This window comes from Parasteatoda tepidariorum, chromosome 8 (assembly GCF_043381705.1).
Source record: "Parasteatoda tepidariorum isolate YZ-2023 chromosome 8, CAS_Ptep_4.0, whole genome shotgun sequence".
Classification (NCBI taxonomy): domain Eukaryota; kingdom Metazoa; phylum Arthropoda; class Arachnida; order Araneae; family Theridiidae; genus Parasteatoda; species Parasteatoda tepidariorum.
Window position 1 is genome coordinate 79,465,584 of NC_092211.1, and position 22,834 is coordinate 79,488,417.

General features: G+C 29.2%; 1 protein-coding gene across 1 annotated transcript in view; it reads right to left on the reverse strand.

Annotated features, from left to right (window-relative positions):
* Positions 1–7,235: 7,235 nt before the first annotated feature.
* The window catches only part of LOC122271649 (low-density lipoprotein receptor-related protein 4), a 397,919-nt gene continuing 382,320 nt past the window's right edge, over positions 7,236–22,834 (reverse strand). Inside the window, exons 30-35 of the mRNA XM_043053650.2 lie at positions 22,239–22,352; positions 18,600–18,711; positions 16,436–16,491; positions 13,383–13,476; positions 11,024–11,162; positions 7,236–7,799 (exon numbers count right to left, since the gene is read on the reverse strand). Coding sequence (XP_042909584.1) covers positions 7,560–7,799; positions 11,024–11,162; positions 13,383–13,476; positions 16,436–16,491; positions 18,600–18,711; positions 22,239–22,352 — 755 coding nt within the window. The 3' untranslated portion in view covers positions 7,236–7,559. The remainder of the gene's footprint in view (positions 7,800–11,023; positions 11,163–13,382; positions 13,477–16,435; positions 16,492–18,599; positions 18,712–22,238; positions 22,353–22,834) is intronic.

A 22,834-nucleotide genomic window follows, 5' to 3' on the forward strand; every position in this document is an offset into this window, starting at 1 on the left:
TTTCCTAATTAATATTATTGTAAATTTTTCTTTCATTATTTCATTTAATGGTCGCCGAAAATGTTTTTGACGTTGTTTCTCTGAATTGTCGTTATAGTAATGCAAAAAAGATATTTGAAATTAAATTAAAAGCAGAAAAAATTAGTAGAATTTAGTTAAATATTTTAATGATCCTCATAGCATGTGCCTGCCTATATAACATTTAATTAACAGCTTTTTCGTATTTTAAATAAAATCTATTTCAGCTGTTTTGCATTTCTTTACCGAATAAAGCTAAACATGTAAAAAACACATATAATACCACATTCTCACAGACACTGTAATTTCATTTGTAAACAGATTTTGCGTTTAAACACTGAAGTTATAATAGAACTGAAGCCGTAGTATATCTGCTTAGGTAATTTTATTTTCGCTTTTTTTGTGTTTAACTTTCTTTATGATAGTATCATTCGCAAAGTTCACCAGTTCTTTCATTGGACCCCTTAACCCCTTAACGATCGATTAATTTTCAGGAAAACGGTCATAAAAGTGCCTATTTTTTCGGCTTTTGTATTTGTATTACGCATTTGATTAGTGCTGACATCTAGTTTAAAATAAACTAACTATCTACAATTACCTTAAAAGTATCCTGGTACTGCCATCTGATGTGTAAAATGAGAAATAAAATGTTTTCTGGGCAAAATAAATGAAATAGTTTTATTCTTATTGGCAAGTTACTACTGAACACTCCAGCCTGTCAATATCACGGGAGCGAGAAATAGAGGGCGAAACCTCATCCCGTCATTTTCACGGGAGCGAGAAGGAAAGGGTTAATCTTTAAGTCCAATTTTTATGTTTTTTTTTTATTCAATAATATTAATTACATTTATTGGAAGAAGGTAAAAATTGTAAAGAAAGAAGCAGAAAACAAAAAAAGTTTTTCAATTTATTACAACAAATCTACAATTTATGTACATCTGTATGTATGAGCACAGCCGCACAAATATGATATGTAACATTTTACAAATGAGTTAACAGTACATACTGATTTTACAGTACCAAAAATGAATGGTACGCAAAACTTGTCGCGGGATTAAAATGTTTTGTGTTATTAGGCATTTCAATATCTGAATTACAAAATCAATGCTGAAATGTTTAAGAATGTAAAACAATACAGCCTATACAATAAAGATGCTTAAATCGAATAACAAGAATTTAGCAATATATACAGCAATAAAAGTTATTTTATTTTGCAACGGGATTGAGAGGTTCAAAATTATAATCAACAAACCTTTACTAATAAATACTGCTGAAGATGAAATTTTCCAGTGATTAAAGTTGAAAATATTTCTTGAAAAAAGGTTTCTGTATGATTACATTACCTGATAATTGCAACTAATAAAATGTAAATAAGTAATGCAGAATAATACAGAACAGAACAACGTTCCTGCAATGTGTATAACTAAATGTGTAGATCAAAACTTTTAATTCTTTTCTTCAGAATAGTTCGGATCGGAAAAAATTTCATTACAAAATTAACGTTTATGAAATGTATTATAACGAATTATAACTATCTATGTATACTTGTATTTTCTCTTGTCTCTTCAATTGCAAGATTTCGTCGCAGCTTACAATGATTCAAAATTCCATTGTAGTTTAGGAAGCATATTTTTATGTATAAAGGGTGCTTTGAAATTGACTTTCTTTATTTTTATATGTATATTTAAATCCTTGCCAAAATGAAGTATAAAAAATACACAACATAGGCCACAGACTATTATTTGAAAGAAGAAATAAAAAAAAGAGGAATCATTGACAAGGAAAGACAGACTGAAAATATAAAAACCTGTTTTGTTGTGGGAATAACAGGAAGAATTGAATAACGACTTCGTGTAACATCTTAAAACTTGTCCAAACTGATTTTAGTCGAAACTTTCTGAAAAGTGATTAGTCAGATTTTTTGGACGTTTCTATTTCAGACGTTTTTCTTTCTTTTTAACTTAAACTCTAAGCGGGCATTATTTTCTTTGTGTCATTTTTAATGTAGTCTCGCAAAATTTGCATTAGGGTTGGTGATTACAGAAAACTCTGCATATATTTCTAAGTTTTAATAACTAAGTATAATAAAATATTATGTTATTACAAGTAAATCCCTTTAATCAGTATAAATAATAATAATTTAAATTTATTGTAAATGATTTAGTCTCTGAATTCAGAACAGAAATTGATTACTTAATATATAAATTGTTATGTAAGAACGTTAAAAATTAGTCTTCGTTTATTATTTACAAATAATTTAGACTTATTGCTTGATATTAAATTTTATAAAGAAGCTCAAACTCTAAATAAACTGAAAACTTATCATATTAATAAATATTTTTCTTGAAGTTCAAAAATTATTAAACTGTTTTATATTTAAAAAAAATTCTTTTTTGGAATTAAATCCTCTCTTTTACACGTTATCAATTAGTTTATATAATTTTCGTTCAAAGATTTAATTAAATATTTAGCTGAAAAAAATTCTTTTATATCATAAATGCACGTCATAGATCTATAAAACTTATTTAATGAATATGGCGATATAATAGGCTTACAATTTTCAGATTATAACAGTTACTAGAAGGAGCTTAAAAACAACGATCCAGTCATTAACAGACTTGTTGATCTCAGTCTACGAACGTAACTTAACGTGTGTAAAGTTAAGACCTTAATCATACCCGGGCAGACACGGGTAATAAAATTCCCCTGACAGCTAGTTGACATCGTTTGCTCGTAAATTATGAGAGATAAAGTTGCAGTTAGCGTAAAAATGTTGATTATAAATTGGAAACCATTATTTTTTAAACTCTGCTTTAGAACAACTTTCTTATATTATTATACAAATTTTTGAAAATGATTCATGACGTTCTTAAAATATAATTTTTAATTTAAGATTGCTTTAGGTGTTTTGAAGTTTTATACAACTCGGAGCATTGTTAATGATATTTTTAACTTGATTGGAGAAATGATTGGTCTTTAAACTATTGTATTAAGTAAGATAAATTTAAAAATATTTTAAAATGAAGTTCAAAATTATTTTAAAATTAATGAACTAGATTTTTTTTTGCATTTATTTATTTCATTTACTTTGTATATACTTCTATATCAAATCTTTGCAAAGTTAAACATCCATATAAATATCGTACTCTCATTTTTACATTTGGAAATAATGTAATTAAAGACCTCGGTACGAAACAATGAGTAGCATTAATATGAACATTGTTTATCATTGTTAACAGAAGTGTGAATTTTGTTTAACACAGTTAACCTAAGTGTAAGGACAGCATATAATTTGTAACATAGGTGGAAAGTTATAAAATCATTGTTCGAAGCTTAAACTTTAAAGTTTAGTATTTTTCTACAACTGGAATGCACCTAAAATAATATAAAACTAAGTAAAAAAAAATTGTACCTTCAAAAATGTATTTTGTTTAATTGTGTTTTTATTTAAAGATTGAGACATTAAAAAGGTTTTGAAACTTGCTACTGTTTTGTTATCATTTTTTTAAACTCTTCATGAATGAATCAAGCAAAGTAGTTAGACTACTAAATATGTAATAGGAATGTTTCTTTAATTCAGAAGAGTTATGATTGTTTAAGTGCTAAACTTTGGAAACATATTGAACAGTAGATGTTGATTAAGGTGCATTGATAGAAGCTTTGTTTTTCGAAATTCATTATTTCAAGTTGATATAGAGTTGTCCTTGTAGTCACATATTTACCAGATTTTTATTTCGGATTGAAAAGCAAATCAAATTTCTAGATGAGGTGGTCAAAAATATGCTTTTCAACACAAACGTAAATTTCAAAATTTTTGTAAAGACGTAAGCTAAAAAATTTAGTTTTTAGGTTACAAAAATATAAAGTGACTGTAAAAAAAATTGCATATTTAATGTAATAGACCTTAATAGACCCCTTTAAGGGTCCTGAAGTCCGAATGAAAATCTTTATCTAGTTCAGAATTTGCATATTAGTCTAACCTAGAGATTAGATTGAAAATTGCCTTTGAAAATTTCCGTTGTTGTTAATGAAAATTAATAGTTTTTAAAAGAATTAAATTTTAATTTCATATATAAATATTTTACTGTTAATTGAAGATCAAAGAGAAATCAATTTTTTTCCAAAGAAAAAAAAAATGGATCTTTCCATCTTGTGTATTTTGAAGATTGACAAATCAACAACATGGAAAATCGGATTTCCACGAAAGTTATTCAGTAAAAATAAGTCGCTCTGGGTAAAAATGGTTTATGTTCATGCAAAGACAAAAAGAACAAAGAAAAAGATGAAGAATATTTGTGAATAAACTTTGATTGGGGAAAAGGTTTGCCCAATTCTCAGTATCAGAAAATGTAAATTTTCTTTTGAAATGTTTTGGAGTTGTAAACAAACGCGTGTAATATTCATGCATATTTTTATTTTTAAGATTTCGATCAAATGCTAGTTCCTGAAAACATTGAATTTTGTTCTTCTTAGAATCGAATTTCATGGACATAAACAGTCCCTTCTTTGCTTGCTTTTTTAATTTACATTATAAACGTTGCCTTTTTGAATTTAAAAGCTAAATTTTGTTCTATATTTTTGCGCTTCTAAAAAACTATTAATTCAATTTTTTTGTTTTTGGCCTACAAAAATTTTAATAGTTTAGCCCATTTTGGGTGAACTAAATGGTTTTATAGTTTACTAAAAGGTTTCTGATAAATATGCGTCAAAAGTAACAACTTTTGCTGAGTAAAAATTTTTATTTTTATTCTTGACATATTTTATTGCATATTTAAATTAATTGCAACAATTGATTTTTTAAAGAAAAACTAAACACAGGTTTTTGTGCATATACATGGCAGTGTCAACAACATAGCATATATTCTCCAATCACCATCTCACAATTATACACATATTCTCAAAATCAATTAAGCAATTCCCAACACGTTAAGCAAATCAAAACTGATATTAAATCATAAAATACAGTATCATTTATCAATAAACTTGAGAAATACACCCGAAATGTATTTACACACTTGCTCAAATAATTTCCAAAGCTACATTTGCACACAGATTACAAGCAGTCTCAGAATTTTAAGCTTATGTTCATTTTAGTATTTTTAGTACATTAAAAATACGCGCATATTTACATTGCACTAAAGGGCTATAAGTATTAATTTAATTATTTATATTTAAAGTGTTACACTCTGTTGCAAGTTAAGAAAAAAACCATTATCCCTATGAAGAGAGACTGTTTGCATCTAAATGTATGAAGAATGGATGCCAAGTACCCAGCGTGAACATCGCAAACATCGCCAACTCTTGAAATAACGTTGCGCAACCTTCTTTTTGCTTGTTTCTTAAAGCGTGTGAAATGACGAAAACAAAACTTATTGAATAACTAATTAACACGTAATAAGAACTAATAAAAATGTCTAAAAATTGCAACAAATATACGTCTTTTTATTCGCATTTAAAGAAACTGATAAAAGAATAATAAATATTGTTTCGTATCGACCAGCCATTGATGGGATTCGAACCCGGTTCACCTCATTAGAAGGCAAACACTTGATCCCCTGAGCCACACCGGCTCTCTCCTTATTTATTTAAATATGTCACCAAGTCTAGGATTCCAGTAAGTCTTCGAAACTGTAACCTTTTAATAATTTTGTCATATATTGTAAAAGATAGCACGAATTAAATTTCTGTTTGACGTGCTTAACTTTTAATAGTTCTTAACCCCTTAACGATCGGTTAATTTTCAAGGAAACGGTCATAAAAGTGCCTAGTTTTTTTATACACGTATATGATTAGTGCTTACATCTAGTTTAAAATAAACTAACAATCTACAATTACCTTAAATATATCCTGGTACTGCCATCTGGTGTGCAAAATGAGAAATGAAATGTTTTTCGGGAAAAAGAAATGAATTAGTTTTATTCTCATTGGCGCGTTACTACTGAACACTCCAACCCGGGGAGCGAGAAATAGAGGGCGAAACCTCACCCCATCATTTTCATGGGAGCGAGAAGAAATGGATTAAATTGTTTTGAAGCATATATTTATAATTTGATAACGAAATAAAACGGATGCATTCGATGATAACTATAGGCAGCCTATTACTTAAATTCTATACCACAGTGGTCTTTTCTTAACTTGCAACGGAGTATGGTTTTTAAGGTTTACAGAAAGTCATCATTGAAGCTCTTTTGATAAAAACTAGAAATGACCTAATATGTCATAAATGTTTTGTTGATATCACCGAGGTTACGAGGAACCACTCAGGCACGCACATAAATTCGATGGTTAGTTAACTTTCTAATAGAAAAACGTTTATTTCGAAATTTAACTCCAGGTTTAAGTGAACAATAATTAAAAGATAGAATAATACATACGTACAAAAAATCTTACAATGTTATCCTTATGCTCTTCAGAAAATGTCTTATTTAATTGTTATCAGGGGAAAAATATTTTAATATCTAAGAAATGTCAGCGAAAATTTAGATAAAACTTACAAATTTAATTGAAAAGTGTATAAACATTTCTTTAAAAAACATTCGAATAACTTTTGCAGCATTATATTCATATAATCATATACTTTAGCATTATACTCAGGTGTAACCCTAATTCTTTTTTAATTTTAAGGGGTGTTCAATACGTTACATTGCTTAAAACTGCAATTTAAAGAAATTGTAGGAAAATAAGAAACGTCTACAATAATATTTAATGTCGATTTGCAACTAATGTATGGCAAAAATGTTCTGAAATTAACTTAATGAATTAATAACTATTGTTAGGAAGTAATTAAGATTTTTTAATTATTCTAACATTAACACATTATAATACACTACAGAATTAAAGCATTTTCAAAAATTAACAATTTTATAGAATTTATATCACTTTCATTATCAGTACAAATCCGATTTATTTGTTTCACTACGAGTTTCTAAAGTTAACAAACGTCTCACTGTACACCAGAAATTTCAATGTCTTACATCATCATTATTTTATCATTCAAACAATGAATTTTTTTAAAAATCATTTTTTTAATATAATTTTCAAATAAAACAAGCATAGACATTTTTAACTTTGCAAGGCATTTGGGAATATAAGCAATTTTTTCTAACATTTCCATAAACAAAAATATGTTTAAGTAATGTTACTCTAGAAAAATCAAGAACAATTTTCAATAGCTTCACAAAGTATTTTGGGGCAAAAACAAGAACTTTTTTGTATAATTTTTCGTATATAATAAACTAGTACAACCATCCAAACTCTTTACAAGGTATTCAGAAACAGGTAATTTAAATATTTAATCCTTAAACCGCATTTGTAAATTATCTTTCATATGTCAATGCAATAAAGGTAATTATCATTATGATAAAAGTATGACGTGGTTGATTTCATATTTATATTCAAGTAGCAAATGCTCTTGTTTATATATATATCCTCAATATTAGTGCTTTCACGTGGCTTGAAGGCGGTGAATCTGCTGATCGTTGCCCAAGGCTTGTGATGACTTCATAATATAGGAATGGATTCTTTTGCTGTGTTTTGTTTTTTCATATGTCTGTTTCCACAGTTCTGTATTTCATGGGACTGTGTCCGGCAATGGGCAGATGATGGGCCTTGCAGGGACTGGCTCCGAGGGCTACAAAGCTATGCCTGCTGTCTATCCTCTGCGGAGGAGCCGGAGGGTGGAGGACTTCTAAGCTCGAAAGTTTTTTGTTATGGCTCACAAGGGCGGATACTTCGAGGTTATTGAGTTTGCCTTCTTTGCAAACACCGGGAGTCATTCTAGCCTATATCATGAAAAAAATAAATGTTACATGCTTCAGAATAATATTTAAGAACTAGAGCAGTGTTCCCCAACGTCCGGTGGGAATGGTACCTGGTACTGGGCCACCCATTTCATTGAAACTGAATTTAAATTCCTATGTTTATACCCCCAAATTAAAAATATCTGGTAAGGAATGGATCTACGACCCATTCGTCAAAAAAATCGGGCGAATCTAGCATGTCTGTCTGTGCAAAGAAGATCAACTGCTGGAGAGATTGCAAATGAAGGCGGCCTTAAGACTACGTTCGAGAGAACAATTCTGCCGGTGTTCTGGAATAAAGTCATGGCGAAATACCTCGAGATTGCCCCAGCACTTAAATCCCTATTGCCATTTCCGACAACCTATCTGTGTGAAGAGTGGTTTTCTGCAGTAACAGCAACAAAAACAAAGCAACGGAATAAACTGACATAACACACTTTGGATGTCATTGTCTCCGATTACCCCCCTCCCCCAAATGGAACAGTCTCATTGCAAAGAAACAAGCTCAGGGTTCTCAGTGATTTAACGTTGTAGTAAGTTGAAATGTTAAATCACTTTATATCTATTTTTTTGGTGTAACTGTATTTTATTTCAAAGGCATGTCTAAATACTATTAAATTGAAATTAACAAATTGAAATAATCTAAAATATAGACAATCGACATCCCCCCCTCTCCAGTGTGCCGCGGTAAAATGATCAAACATTCACAGCTCCGCGGTGATAAAAAGGCTGGGGAACACTGAACTAGAGGGCTCTGTCCCCTGTTCGCTATACTTACAAACCCTCACGAGCACTTGATTTTTTTGGGTACTCACATTTTTCCTTTTATTAAATAGATTAGAATTTTTTTTCTCCTCTTAAAAGCATTTTTCTCTCTAGTGAAAACTTTTAGAGTTCAAAATTTTAAGCAAGACCATAATAGTTTGCAGAACATAATAGTTTAAGAGTAGTTAGAATTTAACATAACAGGCAACACAAATTTTAAGTCCAATACGAAATATACTAATAATAATTCTCTTTAATGTTTAAAAAAACCTTTGTACATAAATCTTTTCACAATTGAACAAATATTTTTAATTAATAAAATTTTAAAAATAAAATGTAGTTTAACAAAAAAAATCAATTTGAGTTTTAGGGTGAATCTCACTCATGAATTCAAAATTTTTTATTAGTTTTGAAACAATTTTTCGAAGTATTTAACACTTAAATTAGTACTTAGTAGTAGTTTTTTTCCAAATAATCCATAGATTTATAAACATTTTAAAGCTTTTTAAACAATCCTGTTTTTTATTGTTTTAAGATTATTTGAAGTATACTTCAAAAAAATAAGTTAGAAAAATTTAAGACGAATTAAGATATTAAAGTATTATTTATGAATTTTATTAATAAAGGATTCGCAATTTTACAAATTTTAATGTTTTTCTATCAGTAACCGATTTGTTTCAAGAAATTTTTTTCTATCCTTGTTTTTTTTTAAAAATCTCAAGTCAAATTAATTAACAAAAATATAAGTAGAGCACAATTACCATTTTTATTTTCAATTGTACTTTTACTGTGTAAAGTTTTAAGCTACAAGCCTTTCAAAACAATATTTGATTTTTGTTGAAAATAATGCTTTTATTTTACAAAATTTAAACTTCGTAATAGATGCAAAAGAAAAATGCTTTTTAAAGAAGATCTAAAACGTGTTTCGTAACTTCTTATCCATTAAATATTCAATTTAGTTTTTTTATAAGTTTAGTTTTTTTTTAACAGTTTAAGTTCTTTTAAAAGTTTAAAAGTTTTTTATTATTTAAAAATGAAGGAAAGTTGATTTTATGAACATTAAAATCTGAACTATGAAAAGAAAGAAATCTTATTTATATAAAGCTCAGCATTTATTATTATTTTATAGAAAAGCTGATTTTTCTGTAAAAATAGACTTCAAACCTGAAATCCCACAAGAAATAAGTTCTACTTTGCGAAAAGCTGCTAAAAATTCTAATCTTCTTATTGAGTGGTAAAAAGTTGTGCGACTTCGCCGATTTGCTTTTAGTGGGAAAGGGAATATGAGAGAGAGAGAGATCAGAATTTTTAATATTATCTTGAAAAACAAAGTTATTGTTTAATTATCTTCTGTTGAATTTAATGAGGCTAAATTTGAAATGCTAAGATAAATGGTTCACAAGTTTATGTATAAAAACACTATTTTCGATTTGTTTCGCACGTTATTTAAAACAAAATCAGCTCATATTTTGTCTGATTCTCTGCGCATAGAAATTTAGAAATCTTTGGTTCAGCTCAAATCTTTTTTCATGCATGTGGCCCAAATGGGAGAAATATTGTATTCAAGTCTGTATGAATTTGTGGCTATTCAAAGTCAGGAAAATTTGCCTCCTATCATTCTTGAATACATTTTGCTATGTGTGATTGAGCTATGCATGATCCTGCTATGTGAGTAGTTAGTTAAATATAAGCACAACCAATTTAATACAAACGGTTAGATGCATTATTCGACAAATAACGTTGTTGTTGTTTCTAATGCTGATTACCAATATCAGCAAGATAAATAGTGGTGATTCACTTGGTGAAACTACGCGAGATTAAGGTATTAGGGCATTTTCAGTGGCGCCATCTATGGCTAAGAATAAAACTTCAGCCACACACACGTCAAAGCCCGGTTTAGAGGGCGGATCCAGTCATACATCCATTTATTCAACCACAGATCGTAATTTTGATCTGAACCAGAGAACGATCTATCTCCAATTCAGTAACCCTAGATGTATTGAATTGTTATGGGAACTTGGAGGACTTTGCAACCAGACAGATTTAACTTGCACCCGCTACCATTTACTACACGGGGAGTTTTCGGCTGGTGGGCTGATTGATCGCACAACCTCTTGGACATGGGTCCAATGTCCTACTAACCAGGCTATCCCTGCCTTGGCAAATATTAAATACGAAAAATATGGTAGATAAAAATATATCGTTTTTTTTTAAATGATAAAATGAATATTTTCTCACCAATTTAAGAAGAAAAAAATATTAAATGCAAGTTAAGTTTAAGTATAAATGCAAATAAGTGACGTCTGACGTGTGATTCGAATTACAATCATCTAAGTTTAGGTTTTAATGAGATTCACTTTTAGAACAAAAATTTTGAAAACAAAACGATTGTGTTTAATGTCAGATCAAAAATCTATGAGTAGAGAATCGTTGATATTTACCTGCTTTTTATCCCTTCTATGCTGGTTTTTCCACGGCCATATTTTTCTATCATTTGGCAAGACATCCCCACTAGAGGCACTGTATGTTGGGTTTGAAAATGTAAGAGTCGATTCTAACTCTTCATTCCGACGTTTTTTACTATAACACAAAACATAGAATAATTATTTATATTTCTAATTTAAGATCTTATCTTTCAAACACATTTTTTATAACTCCTAAATATTCGAATATTGAAACAAAAAACTTAATCTAATTAAAAATAGGTCAGAAATCGTGATAAAGACATTGTAAAATTAAACTCGAATGCATGACAGCCCAAGGAGGGCAGCCGTCTACGGTGCTCAACCCAGTTATCTTGATCTTAGGTTTTGGGGTGTTGAAGTTAGACTCTGTAAACATATACAAAATGTGAAAAACAGTAGATTTTGTAAAAGTTCATGAAAGGTAGAGAAAATATATAAGGGTGGACCAATCCTTTTCAGAATCAAGCAGATATTTAGCAGATTACAGCATGAAATTAAGATGAATCCCATGTCGCATTAATTTTTCAGCAAATGAATATGAAATCGAAGAGAAATCGCAAGATATTTCATTTCTATCTAGACGCGTTTGTTTTAGCTTGATATAAGTTCTTTAGGTTTTATTAACTCATTATTCTCATTTTAACTCTCCTAGTGGGTTAAAACACTCTTTTATATATTACATTAATGAAAAATCTGAAATAAAAAAGGTATTTTAGAATTAAAGTATAAAAATTATAACTTGAAATCGATAAGAATAAATAATATCAACTAATTATCAGACAAAATCTAATGTGAGTTAATTTTAATTAAAATATCCTTATATTAAGAAAGATGAGAATTTTTTTTTAAGTGAATCAAACCCAGCGATACCAACTTGCTCCAGACTGCGGATAAATATTGTCCACGGTCTAAATCCGATTTACTTGTATGTAAGCTTTAACTAATACAGTAGTCATTTCCTCTGTTTCATGATACTCTTCTTTAGTCATTATAAATCTTGGCTTCCCAAGTCAAAATTTTTGAAGGTTTTCCAACAGAATCTTGATGGTAGCCATGAATAATTCCATCATGAACCATAATATTTTTTGATGGTAACCAACATAAGAAACAATCACCTCAATGTTGAACTGATTCATGATGGTCCGACCTAAGACTAGCAACTTGTTTTGATAGTTTGCTCATGTTGGACCATGATGAATTTATATCATAGTATCTTATAAATTAAATGTTGGAATGATCATGAAGAGCCACCATCCCAATTTAGGAATTCTGACTTATTTATGATGGTTCAACATAAAAAATCCAAATTGTTCTGATGGTATATTCCTGAGAACCAACAGGAATTGAAGTGTATAGTTGGAACCATCTTCAAACATCGCGGATCATCATGGATTGCATGGTCCATGAGAGTCAAACTTCTCTTGATGGTCAATCATCATAGTATTAAAGTAGCATTTTGCAACATGGAATGATAGAAGTTTGTTAGGATTGCAAAATCCATGAATTCGTAATGGAAAATGTTGAACGATGGTGACCATCATGAATCGTATTGATACCAACATAAACCATCAAAGCTCTTTGATGGAACCATCAAGAATTTTGACTTGGGTTTGAACTGTACGCACTTTACTTAGATTAATATATCTTTTACAGGAAAGACACATGCATAATGTTACAAAACTAAAGATCCGAGCTGTTGAGAGACATAGGGATCATCATACGAACTGAAAACTATATTGCAACTTGACTAACCATCTGCATTGAAAAACTTGTCAGGAAATGTTCTTGTACGCATTGTATTGTCTAGTAGTCTTCCATTTATGAACTGGATGTTCATGCGCATTTAAGCTGGTAACTTTAGCCATGTATACATTAATTTTATGTTAAAAAACTATCATTTTTGAAAATTTCATTACATTTTTACAAAATAAATAGTTTTCTTGTTATTTAATGATTTGCCAACAAACTTGACGTAGGTCTCAAATCGGCAACTAAATCCCTAAACACAGATAAAACAGCCATTTCTATACATTTTCGTACCTATTGAAAATAATCATTAGGAAACATAAAATTAAGGTAATTTAGATAAATTACTAGTTTTAGTGCACGTAAACAACGGTTGGCCTATAATTTTAGGACATTTCTAACAATGAGTTATTTTGCAATTCGTGATTATTATGACATAGCCGGTGTAATTTATAAGTTCAATTAATTAGTTTATTTAATACCATTTATTCGTACATAAGAATTAAACAATAAAATTCAAAAATGCAAATATACCAAGAAGTATTCATAATGAAAATAATGAAAAAAGATAAAGTAGAATTATATTTACTTCTTTTTCCAAAAAATAAGAGCTATTATTAAAACAATCCCTACTAGTAGAAGTAAAACACTTAAAGCTATGTAAGCAGTTTGTAGTATAGGATCTATAAATGTAAAATAAACATCAAAATTAATATAACACAATGAATAATCAAGGAATAAAAAGAGAATAAAAAATTAACATTACAAAAGCATTTTAATGCAACAATAATTGCCTTTTTTAAATTATGATCCTATCGGGCAATTGTAATACACAATTCTTTTTACTATAAATATATGAGTATTTTGAAGTAACACTTTTAAAGATTTAAAAATAAATTTGAGGAAAATATGCGTTTCTAATGTACGAATCAAGTTTAACATTAAATATATATCAATTTCTGTCTTATACTTATTTATGCTGTTAAGTGTGTTTTTATTTTTGAATTTGTATCGAAGAAAGTTTTGACTTTAAAATTTTTTGTATATGCACAAAATTCTTATATAAATGCGCCTAAACTAATTTAAATATAAGAGTATACGTTTTTATATATATATCAAAAATTAGAAACATCCAAAAAATATATAAATTCATCGTAAAATTTATAAATTCTAAATAAACACAAAGCTTTATAAAAAATTATGAATGCAATATTTCTAAATATACTGTTTTAAATATTAAATTGATGTTTATTTGTGAAAGCACAATTTATTTTTGAACAAAACTAATTATAAGTTAGAGGAAAATGCCTAAAATATCTTCAACTTTGAGATACAAACATCATGTTTCTTAACACATTTACTACATTCTCTATCCATACTAGTAAACATACACCTTACAAAAAACTTTTTTTTATTTAATTATTAATTTTTTTGAAAGAAAACTGTATTATATTAAACTAAGCAGCTCATAAATAAAAATTCGTGAAATTTTGTATAGAGGACTTACTAAAAGGACTTTTGTAAAGAGGACTGATGTACTTACTGTTAACATTAAAATTAATGAAATTAAAATATTTTATAACTTTATAAATGTTTACCTTTATCAAGTTTTAAACAGTATTAGATCAGTATTAGATCCAAATGCATTGATGCAGTTTTTAAGAGTATCATTCTAATATTCAATCAACACCATTTGTGAAAAATTTTCACAAAGCTAAAAATTATATGAAATGCTAACAGAAATAGCAACAAGAAAAATATCCAATACGCATAAAAATGAAAAACCATAGTAGCTGAATAAGAATTAAAGTGAAAACCTATGAGCTAGTTCTCGAAAAGTAGAATACATGTAAAAAAAAAAGGTAAAGTTTCGGTGCCCTCTCTTGCTTGCTTTCGTATGCCTGTTTAGGCAGAGGGGTGCGATTGTTCTTGTTTTCCAGTGGCGCCATCTATGGTCAAGGATTTGATTTCTGCCAAACATACGTCACACCCGTTAATACGGTGGACCCATTAATGCATCTATACATTCATCCACAGATCGTAATTTTAACCTGAATCAGAGAACAATCGATCTCCAATCCAGTACCCCCGGAGGATTTGATTTATTATGGGAACATGGGGGACTTTGCGACTCGACGGATTTAACGTGCATCAGTCATCATTTACTACACTGGGAGTTTTCGGTCGGCGGGGTTCGAAGCCACGAACTTTCGGACACGGGTTCAGTGCCCCACCGACCAGGCTACCCCGGCCGGTGCCCTCTCTTAAATAATAATTATTAAACCACATAATGATCTAAAATGGTATAAAATAATTGAAATTGTGTAACAGTTTAATTTTGACATTTATCTACAGGAATGCCTTGGACAAAATATTCTGAGAACGTTCCACCCTGTCTGTTTTCTTCCTACATTTTATTTACGTTCCTAATTTATTATTATTTTTTTTTTTGAGAGTCATGTCATTTAAATAAGGAACCTTCATTCTAATTCGATTGAGGCACCAGATTTAAATTGCTTTGTAATCTATTATAAACAACGTCAAGAAAATGTTGACCCTGATCATATTTTAAAAGAAATGCTACAATTTTTTTTAAATAACAAGAATTAAATTATAATTTTTTTTTGTTAGAATAGGATTAATTTTGTCATGATTAAGAAAATTTTTTTTTTCGTTTCAATATTACTTCAAATTGAATAAATTATTTGACTCACCTAAATTTTAAGTTTTATTGCGTTTGCTACTGATTTTATCGTTAATAATGTTCCCAATAATTTCCATAGCTGCATTTTTTTAACACGTTGTTGGACACTTTTAACTTAATGTTTGTGCTCAGAAACCCATGTTTCTATTGGATACTTATAAGTGATACCAAGTGTAGGTAAATCATCTCATTTGTTTACGTTAGGACTCGTCAGCCAATCCGGTTCGACACACATGCGTGACGTCATTTGCAAGTATTCAAAAATTTATTCAGCATGGTGGTAACAATCATTTGCTTATCACGACATTTTCTCTCCCCCCTCCGAAAAAGAGAAACAATTTATATTATCTGGAATATTACATCTATTTTTAAAGTATTTCAGAAAAATTAATTAATAATTGCATTAGCAAACTTGGAACTAATGATGTTCCTTTGTTATTAATTAAAATGTGCTGGTAAGCAATGAAACCATTGACTTCCATGAAACTAAATAGCCGTCAGCTGCAGCAACGTGTTAAATATTTTAGGTATCCACATATATTAGGTAATCTACACTATTTTAGGTTATGAAACCAATGAATTTTATGAAACTAAATTGCTGTCATCTGCAGAATCATGTTAAATATTTTACGAAGTTTCTAACAAATAGACAACAAATCACAAACAATTTTTTTTACTTCAATTTAAGATGAGGAAAAAGTTAGTAAGCAGTTTATTATAAAGAAAAATCAAGCCGGATATTGTAAGTAAATAAATTTTATAATGAATTTTGCCATGTGGAGTGAATAAATTTAAATAAATTTTATCATGTGGAGAGAATAAATTTAAATAAATTTTTATGTGTGGAGTGAATAAATTTAAATAAATTTTATCATGTGGTGAGAATAAATTTAAATAAATTTTTATGTGTGGAGTGAATAAATTTAAATAAATTTTACCATGTGGAGTGAAACCTAGATGGCAGCGTCCATTTAAGACATCTACTTCAGTACATCTAAAAACAAATGTGCATATTTTATAACAAATGAAGATTAACACAATCCTGGCATCATAAGCTAATTTTTTTGGTTTAAAACAATCAGATAATAAAAATAGCGTCAAAAATATAAGGTTGATGTTAGAACTAGTGCTATTTGGCGAACATCGAAATTAAAACAACGTTTTAGGTAATTATTTACAATCAAATATCTGTTTCTTTTACAAATTTAAAACATTAGAAGATCTGCATACTGTTCGTGCCGCTCGCAAGCCACCACCCAAGTCAAACTTTTTTGATGGTTTTCCAATGATGAATCAAAATAATCTTGATGGTAAACATGAATAATTCCATCATGAACCATTATATTTTTTATGGTAACCATTATAAGTAACCATCAATGTAGTTTCTTTGAAATCAAATTTTGGAACGGTCATGAACCACCATCACCACAATGTAGGAATTAGGACTAATTTATGATAAGTCAACATAAGAAAAACCTTATTGCTTTGATAGTATATTCCTGCTGAACCAACAAGAGTTATTATTAAGCCATCGTGGAAATGCATTGCTGTACCATTATGAACCATCACGAATTTCCATAATAGTATTTCAAAAATCAAATGTTGGAACGATCAGGAACCACCATCATCCCTATGTAGGAATTCGGATTGATTTATGGTGGTCCGGCATAAAAGAATAACCCAAATTGTTTTGAAGTTATATTTCTGAGAACCAATAAAAAATTTCCATTAAACAATCATGGAAATGTATAGTTGGAACCATCATGTAACCAACCTTGATGGTTAACCATCATAGTAAAAAAGTAGCATTTTCGATCATGGAATGATGGCAGTTGGTATATCGGAAACCATGAACACAAAATGGAAAATGCTAGATGATGGTGGCCATCAAATGAATTTGGATCATCGTGAATCGCACTGAAACCAACATAAATCATAAAAAATTATTCATGGGACCATCAAATATTTTGATTTGGACAAGATTGCTCCTCATTCATTATTGTTTTTTTTCTTCAAATTAGATTTAAAAAAAGGATTATTTTGTTTGTAAAATATAAAATATTCATAATTTTATGTAAGTGCATTTAATTAATATGGCGTTAGTTTGGTTAACCAAAAGAACTGGCGTGTTCAGAACCCAGATCTAAAATCTACAGAGAGCCCCCGAGACAAGCTTCATTGTCGAATAATTCAATATTGGTGAAGAAACTTACTACTCTTCTTCAAGCCGAATTGGAGAATTGTAGAAAGGAGGATTAACTTAATCGCTTCTTCTGGAGGCTCTACAAATTACAGAATATGAATAAATTTGAATTTACTTTTCTATATACGTTCAAATGTTTATTGATGGGTGTTTGCAATTAATGATAGCTACTGTATGCCTCAATTCGTCGAGCCAATTCGATCCAAATATTCTCAGTATGGGTTTGTGTAGATCAGTTCATCTGATTGACTCCGTCTTTACCATACTAACCCATAATATACCAGCTAGCTTTGTCTTCCTGAAGGTAACAATTCAACCAGTTAAACTTTCACAAAGTTGGATGCACACTGTTGTTAAAAGTAGGTGTCAGCAATGAACTTATCATGAATTTGGACCGAAAGTATGAATCCTTACAAAGAGAAATACCACTGACTATAATTACTCTTCCATCAATATACATGGATATCCAAATACTTATCGGTGGGCAGTGTAGTAAGTATAAGCGAAGCTAGAGGCATCCAGGAAAGTGTAGTAAGTATAAGTAAAGCACATCGATCCTTATACAATTATAATTTGTAAATTACTGCATGAAGGCTTTATATTCAAACACCCACTTTTTAGGAGGTAGCCTTTTCACATCAAACTACACCTTTGAACTGTTTCTAGGTTGACATTTTATAAATTTTAGAAATTTATTACCAGATGGCAGAACAATACAACTTAACTATGTATTACTGACTATATGGATATAAAGGAGCATCCGCCCAGAACCATTCTCCTGAACAATTTGAAAAATGTAGATTGTTTTATTTTGCATGTGCTTTTATATCTATAATATTTTATTATACAAGTATTTATATATTTAAAATGGTTACTATTTTCGAATGAAACTCAATTACCGTGTACTGTTATTATTTGCAGGCATTGCAGTAGGCACTGAAGATTCTATTAAAGTAGCCACCTCATCTGAGTCAGCAACTTTGGTTGGCTCAGGTAATATTTCACCAGGCACTATAAAATACACAAAACGGTAAGAAATATTTAATTATTATTTGCAGTACCAACACAGAAAATATTTTTTAATCATACAAATTCCACGCTTTTTTTTCGGCCTTGAGAAATATTTGCAACGCTTTGTTAAAAAAAAAAGTATTTAATTTCATACGTTAGGGAAATACTTCCTCTCTTAATCAAAGTGAGAAATCCTGGTGGTTGCTTTGCAACCTTTTCTCGAAGCGAATTGATCGCTATTGATACAATCTTCAACATGGTGCGTTCGTTTCCTAGTTTGGTTGGTATCTGACACAAAATAAGAGATAATACTAGTAAAAATAAATAAATATATAAAATAAACCACAAAAATTGTGGTAGTAAAGAAAAGATAATGTAGTCAGCCTTCGCTAGTACTTAAACTATTTCAAAAATCAGCACTTTAACACCTTAAACGTACTGCTACGCCTTTGAAATGCTTTGAAAAACAAATGGTTAATTGTGAAATAAATAAAAACTGCTTGGGCATATTATCAGATGCACGGATGGGTACATTGTTTTTTATGTGATTTTGCATAAAAGTGGAATGGAAAAGTGTAGATAATAATGCTTAATATAATTTTTTCTGTAATTCTTTTACTACTAATTGCATTTAGTATAAAAATCATCGTATTATTTAAATTAAAATCTCTTGCACAAAAATAAATTTGACCCCATAAAAGCAATTTTTTCCTTACATAATATTAAGAATTATTTAGTAATAATTCAACACAAAATTTTAAAAATATTTTATTTTTTTGGTTTTTTAGTGATAAAATATCAAAAAGTGGAGGTTTATCAATAAAATGTTTTTTGAAATTTTTTTTTCGAAAAGGATAAAACAATTTTTGTAATTTCGTTAGTAAAATTACTTTATTATGTTCTATTAAAAAAGAGGTGAATGAAATTGTCCTCGATAAAAATTTCTGGAGCAATCATGCCGAGACATAATAAAGATTGAATTTATGAAATAACTTCTAAGTCAATTTTCGCTTACGACGAAAAAAAAAATTTTTTTTTACTGTTTTATTGGTAATTTTTTTTAGTTTTTAATTGCTTATTGATACTTATACGTTTATTCTCCAAAACCAATAAAAATTAAGTGAAAAGAAATGCAAAAACTAAGTATTGCTTCAAACTTTTTTTTAAACTCATAATAAAATATTTCCACTTTTAAGACCAATGTAATAAACAGTATTTAACATTATTCATGTTGTAAGGTATATTTAACTCAACATTATCATAAACATCAGTATTTAACATTATCATACGTCTTTCTGGGTATAAAAATGGTGCTTAACAACAATTTTTCACAAGATAGGAAAAAATATACTTCTCATAAGTATAAACCACTGCTATTGATTTTGAAAAACAAATTTTGTTTGCATAAGCACCAACCAAATAGAACGTGACTTTCTATAATAATCGGAAAGCTAATATTTACATTTTGAAAAGTTTTTTTTTCAAAAAAAAAAGGAACAACAAAGGGTCATGTTTAGGAAATTCTCTACTCAAATATTCAAAGATAGTAATTATAAAAGTTTTTTTTTCCCCAATAGTTCGAATTTATTGGACAAGAGACTTTTTTCAATAAGTTTGCATAGATAGAAAATTTTAATTATCACACCACTGCTTTATATGAATGCCGATAAAGCTTTATTAGTATGTAGAAACGGTTCTCCTTTTAAATTTATTCAACGGAAAACTGAAATTTAAAAAAAATTTTAACGATTAAAAACTTTATTTTAACTAAGAAACTTAACAATTGTTCCTAGAAACTTAACAGATAATTATGAGATAAAAAATTACATAACACCCATACAACCTAACTCGCTGCCCTTCTAATTAAAAACACATTTTTTTAAAGAGAACATCAAACTATAATATTATATGAGAAAATAAAAGATATATAATTATAAAAAATATAATTATATAAGTTAATATTTAATTAAATTAATTAAAAATTAAAATTATTACTCCAATAATTAAATTAGCTTTGCAGATATTATCTATTAAATTATGTTATCAAAATTACGGATGGCGATAATTAAGAAGTATTATAATTTTTTTTTCATGTGTGAGATTAACTGCAACATTTTTATTTTGAATTTAAGTGTCGATTTTTTTAAGGACTTTCAAATGATTGCGAGGACGATATTATTTTTCAATGATTCCGAGCATGCTGTATTTTTCAATATCAAATCGCAACTTCGTGTTGTTTTGAAATTAACATAAAATGATTCAATGTTAGGTAAGTTACGTCGTACAAAAAATTAACTCTGTTTGAACCCAAATAGATTTTCTTTTTTGATTAATCATTAAACTTGGCATACATGTTATACGGACAGTGGAGAAATGAAAACTGAAATACAAAAGTAGCTTAAAATTCAGCCAATAGATGGTGCTTTCCATGTGCGAGGAAGAATTTGTGCAATTTTGGCACAGTTTTAGGAAGATCAGTCACTGTCTTAATGATTCTCCTTCATGCCATTGCGGAAGAAAGAACGAGCATTTCTTATTAAACTGTTTTATCAGAAGGACAATAATCTGTTAATAGCACTGCGAGAATAAATATGTCAAGTTATGCTGCAATTGGTTGCGAAGACCTGGGAAATATAGTTGAACACATGAGCAAGCTGTAAGAAGTTTTTGGACATGTACTTGACAAGCATTAAAGGCACATTGGTATATGCTATGATTCAATAATTATGTGCCTTGCTCCTCGTGCACTCTATTTTTCATCTGGTGGAAGAAGTTTGGACTAATTATATTGCAGATTGATTTTACACATGATCTATATGCCATACATATCAAGTTCCATTGACTTCAGTCAACCAAAACTAACTCTTTATGGATATAAACAAGTGAATTTTAACTATGATCACCCTACACTATAATGTAAATACTACAAGGACGATTTTATGGTGTATTTTCACTGTTTGCTAATTGAGGGGATGTTTGGTGGTTTTTCTCATTATCTCATTGCGTAGCTTTTTAATCTCTCTTAGCTCGATCTTATCTTTTAATTCCTCCTCTTTTTCAAAATATATCAAATTTACTATAAGATTCAGTTTGTGCATGGCAATACAAAAATATTTTCAGTCATCTCAATTGTTTCTTCTTTTCGCCTTTCTTGTCTTTTTTCTTTTAAGGCAGTGCTTAAAATACAAGTTACCTTCAATATTTTTTTTTTCTTAAAGGAAAAAAAAATTTTTTTTCCTAAACAAATTACCGAGTTTGAAATCTTTAATTATATTTGTTGTGCTTAATAATAACAGTATTTTATAAGAATAAAATTCTTTTTTTAATAAAATACAACACTATTTTTTTGAATAATTCTCGTTATAAGCAACGAAACTGAATTCCTTTTCCATTATCTTAGATAAGCTCTTATAAAAGAAATTTGGCTATTTTGTTATTCTATCACAGAGCACTAAAATGACCTTTCTCATTTCCCTGTATGTCACGATTCTCTTTAACGCAGAAATTATGCTACGGGGTTCACTTACCCGTGGAGCAGGGTCGGCTATCAGGATAGGACGGACAAGCACAGACGTGCCCGTGGGGTCGAAAGAGGCACAGATGACTGCATCCTCCATTTAGTTCGCCACACGGGTTGTTACCTGTAAACCATAACCAACTCTTTAAATATGGATTACATTAAATTTATAGATAACTGAACTTAACTTAGATAGTAAAAAATAAGTTATACTTGTAATCTTATTTTCTAAAGAAATATTATTTAAAATAACGAGAGCTACTGGAAAAAAAGCGATGTTTTCATGAATTCTGAAAAATTATAAAAGTTGGAGCTTAAAATTAAATCAACATATTCTTTTGGATAAATTTTTTTTCTTCATCATTTCAATGGAAGTGAATGAATTAAAATTACATTAAACTTTCGAAGTCAAGAAATTAGATCAAAATATCATGAAAAAAGCTTGGTGCACACTAGTAAAATAGCATTAAGAACTTCTTATTGTACAATAAATTATTCTTTAAAAAGATTTAAAATGCCAGAAAAAAATAATACTAGATAAGATGTGGTCAAACAACTTAAGAATATACTGGGGTTTATTTTATAAATGTCCTTAATATATAATTT